At 38.4% G+C, this 17,758-nt stretch overlaps 1 protein-coding gene across 1 annotated transcript in view; it reads left to right on the top strand.

Annotated features, from left to right (window-relative positions):
* The first annotated feature begins 1,356 nt into the window (after positions 1-1,356).
* Positions 1,357-17,758, top strand: part of rabgap1 (RAB GTPase activating protein 1) — a 76,718-nt gene continuing 60,316 nt past the window's right edge. The window contains 6 exon segments of the mRNA XM_030150664.1: positions 1,357-1,484; positions 11,213-11,445; positions 12,963-12,992; positions 14,217-14,475; positions 14,864-15,077; positions 15,222-15,396. Coding sequence (XP_030006524.1) covers positions 11,293-11,445; positions 12,963-12,992; positions 14,217-14,475; positions 14,864-15,077; positions 15,222-15,396 — 831 coding nt within the window. The 5' untranslated portion in view covers positions 1,357-1,484; positions 11,213-11,292.

A 17,758-nucleotide genomic window follows, 5' to 3' on the forward strand; every position in this document is an offset into this window, starting at 1 on the left:
TGTCTCTGTGGCTCTTGTGGTCTTTCCTAGTTTCAGTGTGACAGAATAAAGAGGTAAACACAACTAAAACAACTTTTTTTCCCATAATTTAATGATTATCATGGTCATACTGCAGACCGACAGTGAGTATTCATTTATATGTAATGTAGGTTGCACAATAAAATGTTCATGTTTTGGAAAGAAACAATGAAAAAAAAACTTGATTGCAATGATATTGATCAAAGTGTGGCAGTTTTAGCATTTAATAATGTCAAATAGACTGGTATTTGCCTTTTTACTTTGATCAAACAGTGTTTAAAGTTAATTGTACAACTAATTGATTAAGTGTCTCTTTGTGATACATATTCAGTAACTTAAAATTATTTAGAGGAGTAATGTGAGCATGTTTTGCAACTAACTTTGCTGTGAGGACCTGACTCTTGACACTGATTAAATTAATGTATGTGCTACTAAAACCTTCTCATCAGGTATGCAAATTGATGTGGCTGCTGCATTTCTGTATGCTCCTTTATGATATCTTAACTCATTGCTCTTGGACTCCCTGAGCCAGCTTTATAAAACATTTATATCCCTCTCGTAAGCTGTTATGTATTTCAGTTGGAGGTTTATAATGTTGACATCTGTGTCTAAATTATATAACACATCAACTTAACACCAGGGGGCGGCAAATATCCAAACCAGTGATTAGAAATGGAATGAGAAATGTTTTCTGTCAGTGCAAAAGTGATTTTTTTTTTTTTTCAGATGGTGATGATGATTGTTTTGTGTTCGGCTACTTGTGTTACCTGGTAGACTGCTACCGTAACTGAAGCAAAAACGCCCTGACAGGCTGGACAGGAAAAGTCACATGACCACAACAGTGGGTGTGTGTTTACTATGTGGGTACTACAGTATCAAAGTGGCAAATTTAGCACAGCTGTTTTGAGTCTGAAATCTTTTTCTCTGATTTTCTGAAAAGTAAAACACAGTGGATCCCTCTTATTCCTATGTGAAATTAAGAATAAAGAAGATAACTTGAAGAAGCCTGAATTTACCTGCTTAATGTACACCAGTGATGCAAGGCTTTGTAAGGTTGTATTAGGTATTTGGTGGATTATTGAAGATACAGGAAACAACAAACAATATTCACATTTCTACATTTGGCAAGAAGCGACAATTGTTTTCTATTGATTGATGGTGTTTAAAAGAGTGGATGACATTTTTTCTGATGATTTTTTATTATAGTAGCTAAACTTTTCTGACCTAAAGGCTGTGAACAGTGTAAAGCTCAGCTCTGAGCATCAGTCATTAGGTAATGCCAACGCCTTTCGTCCCTCAGCTCAGAATGAAAGAAGCACTGACAGGCGCATGCGCAGTGTGGGAGTCAGCGGGTTGGTCGGGTTTGTGTTTACAGCTCGGCTGGATGCTGTTGGCTGCTGATGTTATAGGGAAAGTGCAATGTTGTGCCAACCACCATTGGAATAAATACAGTTGTGGGGATAAAGGTAAGCTGTTTTGCACATGCATTAACCGTAAGCGTCAAATGCAGTTGTCGTTTCAGTTTTAAGGAAAAATGCCTTTTTATTGGAGGTAACTACCAGAGTAGCATGGCTAACAGGCGTTAGCTACAGAGCTATAGTACAGTTAGTGGCCTGTATCATCGTTCTTAACAACGAGAGCCACTTAGCAGCTTTATTCACAAAACTAATACAAATACTGTCTCGATGCAGTTTACATTTGTTATTTCATGGTGGTAGTGGAACTGTTCACTGTTCGGTCGAACATTTTGACGGACTTTGCATCGATGACTGGTGTTGTAGCATTCTAAGCTAACGTTAGGTAGGCTGGTAAAGGCTGGCTAACAGGGGCATGAAGTTAACACTGGTGCTAGCTTCATTTGGCTTGACCAGCGTTGTTTCAGTAAAATGTGTTTTGTGTTGTTGAGTTAGCCGTGTGAGGAATGTGTCGTGTGAAGTGAAGTGACCCACCATTAGGCGTCACACGCCATATTAATAAGGTAAAGTGAACAGGTGTGCTTGTATCCAGATTAAGTGGCGCAGGTGAGAGAAGCAAGCCAATTATGATAGATTACTGGATATATCTAAATTAATCAGCGACAGCAACGTTGGAACACTTGTAAATTTTGGCAGATATTATACAGTTCACAGTCGTAGTGTATTAGTTTTTCTAGACCCATTTCATTTGATGAGTTTAGTATTATAACACTGGGCAGGGTGACAGTTGGGAGAGATGAGTCTATATTTAACAAACTGTTGGAGCTGGGAGTGTTGTTAATTGCTTCTGTATTATTAGTAATAGTGTGCAGCACATTTAGTTACTCATATGACAGATAATTATAGTTCAAGGTTTTACATGTAGCTTTCAATGTAGTACTAACTTTTTATGTAAGATCATTACTCAAAAACATCAACTAGACTTTTATTGAGAAGACCTTGACAAGATTTTTTCTGACTTTTTAATTAAAACTTCACAACATAAGCAATCTTGGTAATAAAAGTGTTTGCAATGTCTATTTATCAGTTAATTGATTGTTTATTCCAGCAGGCCTAAACATCTCACCTGGTGGAGTTCAGAGTTTGACTCAAATCGTTGCAGAAGCTCTACGTTTTTTATATGAAGTTGTGTGTTGGAAGTGTTCATGGGTGTGTAATTGCAGAGAGGGAGTGTTCTCACTTGCATGTTTCCTGTTGAAGTGATGCAAATTAAACTTAGAGATGCTCAGTAACAAACACAGTATTACAACACATTTACAGAATAGCTTTGTAACATTTACACTTTTTCATCATTGCTGCAACTTCTTCCTAGGAGGGTGTTGTGCTTATTCAACAGGAAGTGTCCATAAAGCCTTCTTGCTGTCATCTTTTAATTTCTCTAAAGTAAAAAAAAATTTGACAATCTTGAGCTCGATGAAGTCAAATTTCAGAGTAGGCAATGCTGTGTTAGCACAAAATATCATTTTGAGCAAATAATCTATTTATAATGAGGTTATTGCATGTTTCACCTGCCATTTCAATTATAATTAGACACAGCAACAGACAGATGTTGTTAAAGAAAGGTGATGCCACTTAGAGTTTACCTCTTTGCACATTTGAGTCCTTCCCAACACTCATGTTTATTTGTCCACAAACCATTGTGCCAGCTGCCACCTTAGCTGACTAAGCCCTTTGTCTCTGTTCAGTTTCCTGAAACTCAGGTCTTAGAGTCAAACCTTATTTCAGGTAATGCAGGTGACACATGTTCACATAGCTACGCACACAAACAAAACAGACAATCAGAGTTGTCTGGTTGCTGATATTTTCTGTATGACCAAAATCAATATTCATATAAAAGCAGGAAAAAGTCAGGACTTTATTACTACTGCTATCACTACTAATATTACTATTATAAGTAAAAAAGCACATTTCAACATTGAGTTGTAAGTTTTAATAAATAATAATATTAATAAATTAATAAAGCAGTAATGTAATAAAATTCAATCCATTGGGTGTAAATAATGGAAATTGTTTAACTTCACATCGTTTTACTATCCATGCTGTGTAAAATGGCTGTTGTTAAGAGTAGAATGAATACACTTACTCCAGATTTTTATTCTGTAGATTTTACAGGAAATATGCATGGTTTCATTATATTTTAAAAATTGTTTACTTAGTGTTAATTTTCACTGTCTGCTCTCAATTGTAATTTTTAAAGGTCTTAGATTCTTAAATGTAGGTGGTGCACATGACGCATAAACAGAGATGTAAAATTTCTCTCTGTATAAAGAAGAGATGCACCAGGATTAAACAAATGTTTGTATAGTGACAAAATGTGCAGTTCAGATTCTTAAAGTGAAAGTGCTTGTTGTATCCAATTCCCCATTTCAGAAGTTGTGGGCAGGCCTGTACTGTGTGATCGAGTTGCTGCTTGTTTTGTTTTTTGTCCTTCAGTCATGTGAGACATTGTTTTGTTGTTAAGTGTGAGACGCGCAGTGGTTTCATTCCTCAACAGCCAATTTGGAGCCTGCTTTGTATTGTGAATCTGAATTAAGATAGTGATCAGGTGCACATTCAGTACAAATAAAATGCAAATTAGGGCACATGCTTTGAATGTGTGTTGCCCGTGTTTCATGTTTTTGTACAATAGATGACTTAGTCTTTCAAAGCTCATCTTCAAATCTGTTTTTCTGCTTTTTCATTTGCAGTGTATCTTGTGATCCACCTTGTGGTAGTTGGCTTTTTGTCACTGGTTTTCCTTTTCTGTTTGGTCTCTTTCTCCCTACTGTCTCTGCCTGGTTTAAATCACTGCTGTGAGGCGACTCGAAAGGGACTGTGTTGCAAGCCTGAATGCTCTCTGGTTGTCTCTGGCTGTGTCTTCCTCTCCCTTCTGAGGTGCACATAGGGCCCAGCTGGCAGCCCAGAACAGCCCGTTCAGCTGGAGAGTGGAAGACAGGAAAAAAAGGTTTCCAGTGTGCACATTTTTACACATGGATTTACATTCAGATACTGTGGGCCTATTTTTAGCTGCAACAAACAACAGAGAGAGGTCACTCTTTGAGATCTGTCATTCAGTCCTTTTTAAAGAGATCCCACTCTTTTCCCATTTGTAAGCCCCCTCAACATGACAGCTTTGGCTTTGGTGTCTTATCGTGACACTTAAAAACAATAGTGGTGGGTGAATTCCCTCTCTCAGAGTTTTTTAGGGTTTTAGTCATTTTAATGCCAGGGCTCACCTCCCCATATACAGATATTCCTCCAAAACAAGTTCTCTTGACGTCCTTTTCCAGAGGCACCATCACTGCATCCTGGGCTTAGTACCATTCAAGAAGAGCGCCTGATGAATTGTGGAGATAGGTCTGGCTACGTAAGACCAGGATACCTGCTAACTGTCACCATCACACCTGCAACGCCAGCTCTCCCTTTTACACAGACACCAATTCAGCTCTGTATGTATCCTCCACTGTCAGATTCTCTAAGGCAGAATGCAGTTTAGGCAAAGGATGATAAAGAATGCAATTGGCCTACTAAAAGTTATTAACATAACTGCTGTCAAACAGGTATTGATTTAAGTTGTTTTGTTATATTCATTCATGTTGGATTTATATTGGCATTAAAAAGAGAAGTGTATGTTAGGTATGACTTTTGTTGCATTATTAAAGAACTAAGTTTGAAATAATCAGAATTTACATTAGCAAATCATTTTTTCATATGATGGAAGTACAGAGTAGCAGCTAATTATTTTCACTACCTTTTCTAAAGGTGCATTTGACACATTGAAACACTGAAGAAGAAGAGGATCTTGTTGCCATGGTGACACACAACATGTGCTCCATCAAAAGGAACAGTTTCCTGTTTCATAAGATCAATGTCACATCTTGTCTCCTTTCTTCAGACTTCTAACCTTGTACATAGAGATGGCTCTTCAGTTTACACTAGATTACAGAAAAGAGGAAATAAATCAGTAGACAGTTAGGAAAAGCAGAAGATGATTTACTAGGGATGCACAATAACTATCAGCACCAATAATTATCAGTCCAATATTGAAAAAAATAATTCTGAGAATTAAAGTTTTTACCGATAAATAAAGCCCATAGTAATAAATCTAAATTGGTTAGACTTTGTGCATTTCACCAGTACACAGTGCACGTTGTTGCCTTGTCAATCGCCATAAAAGCCAAGAAGAAGTAGAGGTCTGGATCAGTACATTGTTTGTAAGTAAAAGGGTTTTCAGTTACTTACTCTCTGCTACAGTTGCAAGACGAAAAGGAAGATCAAGTGGTTGTGGCCACTGTTTTGGTCCGGCAGCAGCAGAAGAAGAGGGACATTTCGAAATGCTTAATGTAAAAAAAAAAAAAGCTTAGTGTAACTTAATGCCTGAGAACAGTGATCAATGGTCACCAGAGTTCAACTCAGCAGGGTCCAACTCCAAGACCCAAAGATCGGTGTCGTCCATGTTACCCATGCTGGTTTGTTGTCAGCTCTTGTCTTCCAGTATCATCCTCGCAAACAACAGTACCTCGACCAATGAGAAGAGCCAGATTCTGTGTAGTCATTTCTTGTATGTGTATGCTGTCAGCTCATTGGTCACAGAGCAGGAGAGAGTTGAGAATAAGTTTACCGTGCACTTTTATTTAAAGTGGCCCGTCTGTCATTAATTCCATTGAAATTTTACGGACTATTTTTGATTTTCACGGTAATATGGCTCAATATGGGACATGTATTTTTGTTTCTAAATACGGGACGATTCTGTTTTTCAAGGGATGGCTGGCAACCCACTTTCACCTCTGCAAAAATCACGACAACCCCAATTTTATGGATGTTGTCCACATTAAGCCTTTTCCTCTCCACAGGCACACATTATAGAGAAAAAGCTTAATGTAGCTTAATGTCTGAAAACAGTGATCGATCATCACCAAATTATGTATATGTACATAAATAGTAAGTAACTGAAAGCCCTTGGTCTATTGTCCATTTCAAGCAGCCATAGGCTTTTGGTTCTGTAGAAGCGTTTATTTTACTATTAACTGAGTTTAATCACTGATTTGAAATAATAAAAGAATTTGAAGTATGGGAACTATTGTTGTTTGTTGGTGGTATTGGTAATGAGAAGCAGTTAGGAAGTTATCAGGTATTGGTATCGGTTGTAAAAAAACAATTATCATGCATCCCTATGATTTACATAAAGAAAAGATTTAATACAAAGGATGAGAAGGACTTAAAGTGTTGGGAAAGGGAACACAAAGGGCATTTCAGGGGAAATTCACTCCTGCATGCCTAGAAAGCTAGAGTTTTTGACAAAATTTCACCGCATCATGTGGTCATTTTTGTGTTGTCAAAAGCTGCATGCACAGTGAATGGTGTGTGTCACAGAATGTGCTGAGACACACTGAAAAGGTTGATAACGAACAGCTTGGCACGAGCAGGCAAAAGGGCTTTGACTGAAACAAGGAAGGAAAACAGGGTGACAAGGCAACCATTATAAGCCTGTTGGAGCTGCCACTGGTCAAAGATATAGTGTGTGCATGATTCACATGTGTGCCTGTGTGAGTGCGAGACTTGTTCTCACAATACAGCTGCTTTTGCATGTGTGTCGAATGTGCTTGCTTATAGTGTTTAAACAGTAGTTTATATTCTGTGCATGAAGATGGAAAAAAGTAGGTTGAACGTCTGTGCTTATGTGTATGTTTAGACTCCACCCCAAATGTTGAGTCAGTGTTTACTACTTGAAACATGAGATTTCACCGCAAGTCATGAGGCTTAAACGTTTGCATAGCACTGTAGTGAATTTATCATTTACGTGAAGTAGAGCATATAATTGTAATGAAAAGGAATTTTTTTATATTTCCAAGTGAAAACCTTTCATTTTACATGGATGTACAGGAACTTCACTCAGTTGTTGATTTGACAATTCATTTAGGGCAGGAATGCACCTTGTCACTTTAATGACAAGTATTAAAGCATAAAACAATGGCTTACACTGCAACATAATGCAGTAATTTCTAGACAGTCGATGTGAACTCAATTTGAGCTGCATCATTCCTTCATTCATTCATTTCATTTATTTCAAGCAAGTAAGCATTTTACAACACAAATGACCTGCATACAACAGTATCTGATAATGCAAATACATTCAACAGAATATGTGGAAGTTCAATATTTCAAATTCATTCATTTATGCTCGAAAAGGAGTGGAAGGAAGAAAATTTATTTAATCCCACCCCCTTTCTCATCAATAACTTAACATAATGAAGTTTCAAATACTTACTCCTGTCTTTAAATTTCAAACTGGGACAATGAGCAAAAAGGCCTAAACCAGATTATAATGAACTAATTGGACAGTATTTACATTATATAACCAAAATATGTGTGGAAAAATAGGAAAAGTATACATTCATGGTGTTATTACCACGGGAACAGTTAACTGTTAACTTACATTATAATAATAATTATATACATATATGCTAAGAAAACTACAATACCACTAATGGTAAAGAACAGCACATACCAGCAATGGTAAGAACAATACTACAAGGTGATGGACAACGCATACCAACTTGATGAGGAATAACAAGCACACATCAACATTGTAAGGCAGAATATTGATGTAACATAAGAGTTAAGACCTGACTTTGATCGACCTGATAGTGGCAGAATAATGGTTGCAGAACCAATTTTCCCCCACAAAACTACACCTAGTGAATGAAAATGACAACATATGAACTCTGGATGGTAGCGAGAAAGTGGACATTTTTAAGACGATCAATATGAACCAAATTTCATCTCAATCGGCCTATTATAGCTTGATTTATGTCCAAAAAACTGATTTCAAACTAAAGTGCCCCCATTTAGATAACTTATATTACTCATAGAGAAGCTGAAATTGATAGGGTTCTTCCACTAGGGGTCCCCTATGTTGGTTATCAAGGGATGAGAAACCCAACCAAGTCTGTCCTAGTTATTGTGTTCACACAAAGGATATCCGGCGGTTGAGGCGTTTGGGGTAATACCGTTATATCCCCAAAACTAGATTTTGGAGATATGATAATGTAGTGACAAGTGTTATTATTACCAAGGATGGCCACTGGGCTGGCGAATCAGTCCAGAACATGTTGCAGCTAATGGTTAATCAACAGATTCAAGGAGAAAAAACTAATCATTCTGAGGACAAGCTAAAAATAGAAAGCAGCTGTCTTTGAGCCAAAAGTAGAGTAAACATCTGTAGTGTCTTGAGGATTAAAAGCCTGTGAAGATAAGACAGAGCTAAGGAGTGATACCACTGCCTGTCTAGCAATGCTACAGAGTCTGATGTTCTTTCACATTCCTTATATGTTATGTTATATATGTATGTGTGTTGTAGATCTGCGAATACAGTGACCCAGAGACAGTTCCTCAAACCCTGGATTACCAGTGCGCCCCCATATTTTATTTGTGAAAGGCCAACAGCTAAACTATGCTTAATGTTAAGTAACACCAGCGAGTCATTGTACCCTGTGACTCTGTCTTTCTGCTTCAGTTTTGCAATCCAAGTGAAAAACTACACCCAGGCCCTTTGGACGAATAACCATTGCTCATTTCCCCTGTTTGCTTTGAAATAAGCAGGAAGATAAAATGAACAAGCTTAAACTTTCAGTTTGTGAGTTCTTGACTAATAATAATATTCGCACAGCTTATGATGATGGAATATGTTTGAGTGTCATAGGAAAGTATTTTGTATTGTGGTGTCCTGGGTCTGTGTTACAATGTTATCATATGCTAAGTACATAACTGCTTTGACCTTGTTATTGTATTGACCTTTTTTTATTTGCTCGATTGTTAAGAGTTGGTTTGAAAAGGAAGGGTTGGGAAAGGGTGGGGAAATGGAAAAAGAAAAAAAGATGGAGGGCAAAGCAAGAAGAGGGAGGTAAGGGTTAGAAAAGTTAGTGTGGAGGAAAGATAAAGGCATAAAAGAGAACAGAGTGGAGAGAAAATGTAGAGAGATAAGAAACGAGTAAAAAGGGGAGTATAGAGGCCAAATGGCCAGAAATAGCCTGTTATGGTCTCCCATTGAACTGCTGCCAGAACCTTCTGTTGCGCTTTTCTTCCTGTGTTATGCGTAATGGTACCTCCCTTCTTCGGTAGATTGTATATGCTTTAACTGAAGATGTGTCCTAAAATTAATTTTATCAAACACTCCTGTTATGTCATATTTAAAGGATTTATTTTACAAGAATTATTGCTTTATAGAAGCCTCCTTATGTATGATTTACATCTGGTATATTTCACTACCATTGCAACGAGCTAGCCAGGATTTGCAATGCAAGATAATTTTCTTGCTGTTTTTGACATCACACTAATCCAAAGAGATGGCACACATTTCAACCAATCAAGATGCACGCAGGACTTAAAATGTATGAGCTAAATCTAATGGCCAAATATTAAATTGAAAAATAAATGAAATCCTTTTTGAGAAAACAACTGTTTAAGTGTACTTTGTTAATGTCACTTTGCTGACAGTATTCTTGTTGTAAACCTTGATTACATGTCATCTTCTTTGGTCTCTACCTCTGTTTTCTGTGTTTGTTTTCAGCCATTTTATTTAGATAAATTGTAAAAAAAAAAACAAAACAAAACAACAAAGTTATACATTCTCTTCTGTCTTCTTGCTTTCACTGTTTCTTTTCTGGCTTACCCAACAGTCACTTGACGAGAGAAGTCAAATAATTAGACACACAAAAACACTCACATGAAAAAGTGTAACAAGTTACAATAAATCAATTAAACTGTTATGAGATATTTTTGAACAATTCAACATCTGCGACCATGCAAGTAAAGCAACATCCAGTGCTGAAACTTTTCATTTGACAACATGATTTCTGAATTTAGGTCCACAATTTGTGCTTTTTATTTATTTTTCTTCGCAAATATTGTAATATTTTGATGGTTCACTGTTATTTTTGTGCCAAAATGTATCTTTCAAATTTTAGCAAAGAGATGATAAATTGATTTGGGTTGGCCAGAGCAGCGGATATCTACAAGATGTGCAGCGTTTCTCACAGGAGCCTTGGCTATTTGTGGTGGTGGCGGCAGGCCAGGATAATAGTCTCTTATTGACTCCAAAAGTGTAGAGAGGGAAATAAGCATCTTCATTCAGTATTATGAGCTCAGGAAGAATTTCTGGTTTCTGGTGTACATTCCTTGTGTTCAGTGAGGAACCACAAATTAACTTTTGTGTGTCAGTGCTCACATGAAAAGGATGGATGGATGACTGTCGAGCTGGCATGTTCTTTCAATCATCTCTGTCATATACATATTACTTTTCTCCAAATGCCACTTGCATTTTCATGCCTTTGCACTGCATCAGACTTCTGCAGTTTCCCAAATTGGGATCAATAAAGTATATCTATCTATCTTTCTGCAAATAACTTTCCCTCAGCTCTGTGAGGTAGATAAGAAATACAGGTCTTTATTTTTAAGCCTTTGTTTTTTTTTTTTTTTAACATGTTAAATTATAGCTGTCCTGTCTGTAGATTTCACCTTTCCTCTTGTTTACACCCCCTATTTCTTCTGACCCCCAGCAGAGTGCTTTGGGTTTGTAATACCAATAATATAATGCTAATGATAAGTGTTTATTGTTTTTTTTTTTCCCTGGGAAATCAATATCCGAGTAGCCAGCATTGCTTCAAAAGATGCTTTTCATAAATTTCATCACATCATAACTATTTTCTGCTTCTTTTTGTTCATTTTTGTTCTTTTTCTAGGTGATTTTGCTCATCATCTCCCACTTCCTCCTCCTGTCTTCCATTCATGAGCAGCGTGGCTGAGTTTAACTACAGCAGCCATGGATGACAAGGGCTCGGTGGGGAAGATTAGCGTGTCTTCAGACTCAGTGTCCACTCTCAACAGTGAGGACTTTGTCCTTGTGTCCCGCCTGGGGGACGAGACACCCTCCTCCACTAATAATGGTAGTGATGACGAAAAGACAGGATTGAAGGTAAGGATGGTTGGGTGTAGGTATGAATGGCCGCACAAGGGAGAAAAGGAAGACTTCAGAGCTGTACCACTGTGGACAGTTTACATCCTCTTGTGTTGACATTTAATATATAATGACACACATTCAGCCTGTGCCGGACTACAGGCCATCCTGCACTGTAGGTCAAATGTTGTATTTAAACTTGTGTATTACAACAATATCTTATTACTACTCATTTGTTGTCAGTGGAACTTGCTGTCATTATTTAAAGTCCATATAATTAAAGTTTTTCCTTGTTTTATTCATTCACTTGATGGAAGCTCTTCTCTTCACCTTTGATCATTTTTATTACACTCACATTCTAACCATAAGACTAACTGTTCCATATTTTGCTTTTTTCAACCACATTTTTTCTCCTCTGTCTTCTTATAGTTGTTCTTAGAGCGGTGTATTTTATCTGCACTCTTCACTGTTCAGTAGCTATAGCAAAGTATGTAGGAAAACAATGCCACTCAGCATCACCTTTAAGACAATTTTCATAGCTTGAATAATTTGCTCATGTATAATAAACCTGTACATGCTATTTATGATGAGGGATACATTTTGTTTCACTTTAAGTTGTATTTGTGTTAAAGTGTTTGACAAGGAACAAGAAGGGCATTGTACTTGACACATGGAATTACAGAGGAGTGATTTTTATGTGAGCTGAAAATGTAAGACAGGTCATTATTGAATCATTTAATATCAGTAATTGCAGTGTTTCTTTATTGTGGAAAAAATGTCACATTTGTAACTGATGCTGTTGGAACAGGGAATGTGCTTTTGTACTACAGTGTGTCCGACATATGCCCTCTGCTATTTGATTCAGTGCTTCAGTTTGCACTTATTTAGCAGGTATTGGTTTACAGTGAGTGTGCCGATGCAGCTCCATGTGGTTTGAACACATTGTCAGAGAAAATAATGGCATCTGGGGTGTGGCTTTTTACAAAGAGATTGAAGATTATCTGATGAATGAAATGTAGCTGCCAGCGACCATCCTGTGTGCGTCCCTTTGGGGTTCGGGTTACTCCTTTCCTCTCTCCTCATCTCCTCCCCTCTGCTATACCCTCCTACTGTTTGCATATATCCAAATATCTGTGTGAAGAAAGAACTACTGGCTTGATGTTGCCAAGGCACCACAAGATGGCGCCAGCAGAGTGTGGCTGTTGCATAGTCAGTAGAAAGCAAGTACAGCTACTCATCTGACATGGCTGAAAACGAGAATATAAAATGTAACTGCAAAAGTAAATGCTCAGCTGACAGAGGAGTTGGTGTATCGGTTTTGTATGGTTTATTAGTTGTTTGGATGAAAGTCTGTTCCTCATGCGTCTGTAGTTACCAGTATGCGGTGGTGAGGAAATCACTCCATTCACTGACACTTGGTCATCAAGATATCATGTTTTGGTTTTTGTCAACACACTTTTGTGCACACCCCACCCCAGTTAGACCATCCAGTAAGAGAGGAGTCAGTGTGTCTAAACTTGTTGTTTGTTATACAGGTGATTTCTGAGGAAGGGGTCAGCTTTAAGGTCAGTCTCTTCTCTTGCTATCTTTTCCTGCTCCTCTTTCTTTCTCTTGCTTGTAATTACTCTCTCTTTCTGTGATGTTATTCTGTGGTGATTCTGTCTGTGATTTGTGCTTTCTGTATTTTTGCTGGATGTTGAGTGATGGCTGTAGGCAGCTGCTTCAACAGGTTTTGATGTTGGTAGACATTCTCTCATATAGAACCGTAGCTGTGCCCGACAGTAGCCAAGGCTTTTAGCTGTTATCTGTAAAACACAAGCACTGCTACAGCTTGTATATCGAGAAGGCAATGTTTACCCAGTAGCTCTAAATACAGCCTTAGTAACAAGAAGCACAGAGAGGCCAAGGTCCCACAGTCCTGCAATTAAATTAAATATCTTATCTTGCAGTGGTGGATAAAAAAATTCTAGGATCCAATGCTCCTTTCAATGCTTTTTCAGGAGGTTCTCAAAATTGAATGGGTTATTTCTTGGTTCATGCCCTGCTCATCTATCTTTTTTTGTGAGAGTGCTATTTTTGTGTAATCCTGCTTACGAACAAACCAACAGACACAGGTGAAAACACAACCTCCTTGGCAGAGGTAGACATTAAATGGTGGTGGAATTGATGTTTTTTATTCTAATGCAGTGGTTCTATTTTAAGGACTTAAACAATTTCCATCCTATTCTAAGTAAATCCTGGAGTCTAATATATTTAAAAAAAAAACTACACTCACATCTATTGTATATTGCTCAGCACAGCAGTGCCCTCTGCAGTTTAATCCTGGTTCCCAATGCCTTCCTCATGCCAGCCTGCAAAACGTGGCTCCCTGTTAGCAATGAATGGTTTGTCCAAGCATATGCTTAATTTGAACGGCGTCAAATAGTGATAGTACTGCCATTACTCCTCAGAGCTCCTGATACTGACATACCTACTAATCACTAATGTCGATTGAAGTGTGACTGACATTTCTCTCTCCACCAACTTTGAGCAGAGAAGAAATCATTAAAGGGTCTCACTGCAATCACTTGAAATTAATTAAAGATTCACTGTTAAATGAGTGGGAGAGATTTGTTTTGTTCTTCTTGAAAGATTATGAAATTGTGTAGTAGCACAGTGATATCATTCCCTGTTAGAATTGATGAGTCTGTGTTACTGATCATGTGTGTTATGTTCCCCATTCCTTGGTATGGTTGTGTGCATGTCTGTTTCTGTGTGTGTGCTCCTACCCCTCTGTGTGTATGTATCAGATTGTGGGAAATGGAAGTGAACAGCAGCTCCAGAGGGAGTTAGAGGATGTCCTCATGGACCCATCGGTAGCTGACACTGGACTTGGACCAGAAACAAGAATGGACAGTCTTGGTGGAGGAGACCATGGTCATCTTCCCACTACAGTCTCACCTGTACCGCCAGGCTCCGACCCCTTAAGCACAGCTCCGTCTAAGGTGGAGATGGTGCTTCCAGTTCAGACAGCTCAGGAGAGTGAGCTAAATGAAAGGTCATACAGAGGTGAGGCACAGTATGATTTTTGTTTTTAAGATCACAGTGCCAGTTTTGTACAGTAAATATATTTTCAGCTTCTAAAATTTATTCTTAAATCACCAAGGTTTGCTCAAGGTTTTTCGACATTTTCATAGTTTTGCATAATTTAATCGTTTAGTTGTTCCCCATATTTATTATATTTTGTGATGTGTGAAATTTACTGCCCTGTAAAATGAATTTTTCATTTTCCCACCTTTTTCACTTTTGTCATGGGCACCTCCTTTCATTTTGACATTGTAGAAGGCACGTCAGTTTATTTTTGTGGAGAGCATTTGTGATGTTATCTGCCTCAAATGAATTCTTCCCAACCCTTTTCCTTGTTCCCTCTTCTTTCTTTCTCATTACCACTTTACAGCAGATGAATCATCATCAGAAGGCAGTCCAATCAGTCCCATCCCAGATGAGGACAGCATTGTGTTTAGCCAGTTGACATATCTGGGATGTGCTTCAGTCAACGCTCCTCGCAGTGAGGTGGAGGCCCTCCGTATGATGAGTATCCTCAGAGGCCAGTGCCAAGTCCCCTTGGATGTTACATTGTCTGTGCCAGGCGTGTCTGAAGGCACTGTGAGGTAGGGAAAAACACAGCAAATATTAGTTTAACAGATAGATTTGTAGGTCCAGCAACAAAAACAAATAAGCAGAAGTGCATTCCTCGTGACAAGTATTAACACATTTAACAAAGTTTTTTTTGTTTTTTTTTTTAATTCTACCAGGTTATTGGATCCCCACACCAGTACAGAAATCGCCAACTACCCTATCTATAAGATTCTTTTCTGTGTGAGAGGCCATGATGGGACACCAGAGAGTGACTGCTTTGCTTTCACTGAGAGCCACTACAATGCTGAGATCTTCAGGATTCATGTATTTCGCTGCCAAATTCAAGAGGCGGTAAGAATTCACTGATTTCTTAACTGCTGTCTTGAGTCTGGCACAGGATTTACACAGGAAGAACAGGGCAACTACTGCCATCTGTGAATTACTGTTTCCAAAGTCCTCTTTGCTACACAAAAACAACAAACTCTGAATGTCAGCTTGCAGCTGCATCACTGAAAATGTGGAGTCCCAAAAAAACATGTGTGTTTTTGTTTTTGGGGATGTGGTCATTTTAGGACCACGACTTGCCTCCTCATGTCCAAATGTTAAACCATAGGCAGTTTTCCCGTGTTTTACAAGACACTTCTGCTACATTCTGCTCTTCCCACCACCCAAGACTAGTGTGATTTATTTACTAAGTAGTGAAGCAGCTCAGAGTTTTTACTCCTTTTCAGAAAGCACAGCAGATGTGTACAGATAGGTCTGTGATACTCTTAATCTATCCTTAAATGCACATGAAATGAAGATTTAAAGGGGTCATATTTTGCTAAACCCACTTTTATTAGTCTTTGCTACATGTATTTGTGTATTTGGACCCTAACAATTCAAAAAGTTTGAATTTGAACCCTCCAGGTGCTGCAAAGCTATCTTGATATTCATTTTGACAAAAATTGAGTGGATTTCTACACCCAGTTTTAGGGTACGTTTACACGGCAACACTCCGCAAAGATTTCTCCTTTGCGTTATAAAATCATTCCGCGTTAAGACGAAGCCGCTATGATAACGATCTGCGTTAACATGAGTCCGCGAGGACGGCTGAATACGCTGTAGTGGCCATGCCAGACCAGTAGCTGGCGATGTAGAGCTGTAATGAAACAGTGGCGGTAAAACCCGCGCCTGCGCACAAACGATTTCCGGTTTAGACAGCCTTTAAATGAGGAGAAGAAGAAGAGGCGGACAACACTATTTACAAACAACAATGGGGAGTGGTCGTACAAAGACGCAGGACTTCTTTGTCTGGACAGATGAGCTGAGCACAGTTAGCAGCACGTATGTTGTTCTGAAACCGGCCATTGTTGTTGTGGTTGTTCCTTCTTTTTCTGCAGCTTTATTGTGTCATAGAGGCTGGCAAACCAGCTTGGAGGCGCATTACCGCCACCAACTGGCCTGGAGTGGGTTAACTGGCGGTTCTTGGCTGCGCGCGCATGTGGTGACGTCATATTTTACCCCGGAACGCTCCGACTCGCGTTAACACGGAGCTGGAATGCGGAGCGTATCGATAACGTTCCACCCTGGACCCTGGTATCAAAAGTTTCCGGATTCAGGCACTCTAGGCACCGTTTCCATGTTAACAGAAGACTAATCCGCGATGAAATCTTCCCGGAGTCGACTGAATCCGACGCCGTGTAAACGGCCCCTCAATTCCTGCGTCATTTGTTACGTCTATAACTAGTTACGTAACGACATTTGCATATATAAGGTCAAGACTTCTGACAAACATTTCTCTGAGTATGACATAATTGTTTGTCAGCAGCAGTGGTTGTAGTCCATACTGAAAATATGTCTAAACTTTCAGCCGATTACCTAAAATGTTCAGTAACAGGACAGAGCAGCACAGCTTACAACCTGGAGGGGGTGGGATGTGAAGTGGCTCATTTGCATTAAAGGGCCAGTGCTCAAAATGACCTTTCTGGTGTCATTACTCAGAAATAGAGTTGAAGATGGACCTGTGGAGTTGAATTAATGAAGAATTCAGACCCAAGCATAGCATTTACAGTTTATGTAGACCACAGGGAAATGTTTTAAAATGCATAATTCCATTTAAAATATATATGTAAAAAATATCACTCCTTTAAAACTTGAAGAAATTTTACATGTATTAATCCCTTTTCCAAAGTGTGATCGGATTGTTTAATCACATTAAAATACAGCACCTCTTCCTTGACTCTGTCAGTCAGACAAGTTTTTATGCCAAGCCATGTAATAGAGCAGTAGTTACTTGCCAGCGATTTGTTATTTACAGCTGTCAATCACATATTTAACCCCTTAACACTGATGTGCAGCCAAAATCTTCCATCACAGGCTAGATTTTCTGATTTCTGAAAACAGAACCAAAGGCGATGCTGGAATCTTATTTTTGGTCACATTACTTAAACTACAAAATGGTGAAATATGATTGTTTTCCCTGTGATGCAAAAAAAACAAAACTGTTAAATAGATTTTTAAAAAATCAAGCACTGCAGGTTTAACACATATAGACTCGCATATAAAGGAATGCTTCAGAAATACATGTAATATTAAATTAAATATGTCTTAATGATGAGATAGAAAATCTGTTTTATTTTCTCTTCACTGTACATGTAATCTAAACAAACTTCCTCTAATGGACACCAAATTTTTACAGTGTTTTTTCAGCTAGTCAGAAAGTAAACCAAAG

The sequence above is a fragment of the Sphaeramia orbicularis genome, chromosome 12 (assembly GCF_902148855.1).
Source record: "Sphaeramia orbicularis chromosome 12, fSphaOr1.1, whole genome shotgun sequence".
Classification (NCBI taxonomy): domain Eukaryota; kingdom Metazoa; phylum Chordata; class Actinopteri; order Kurtiformes; family Apogonidae; genus Sphaeramia; species Sphaeramia orbicularis.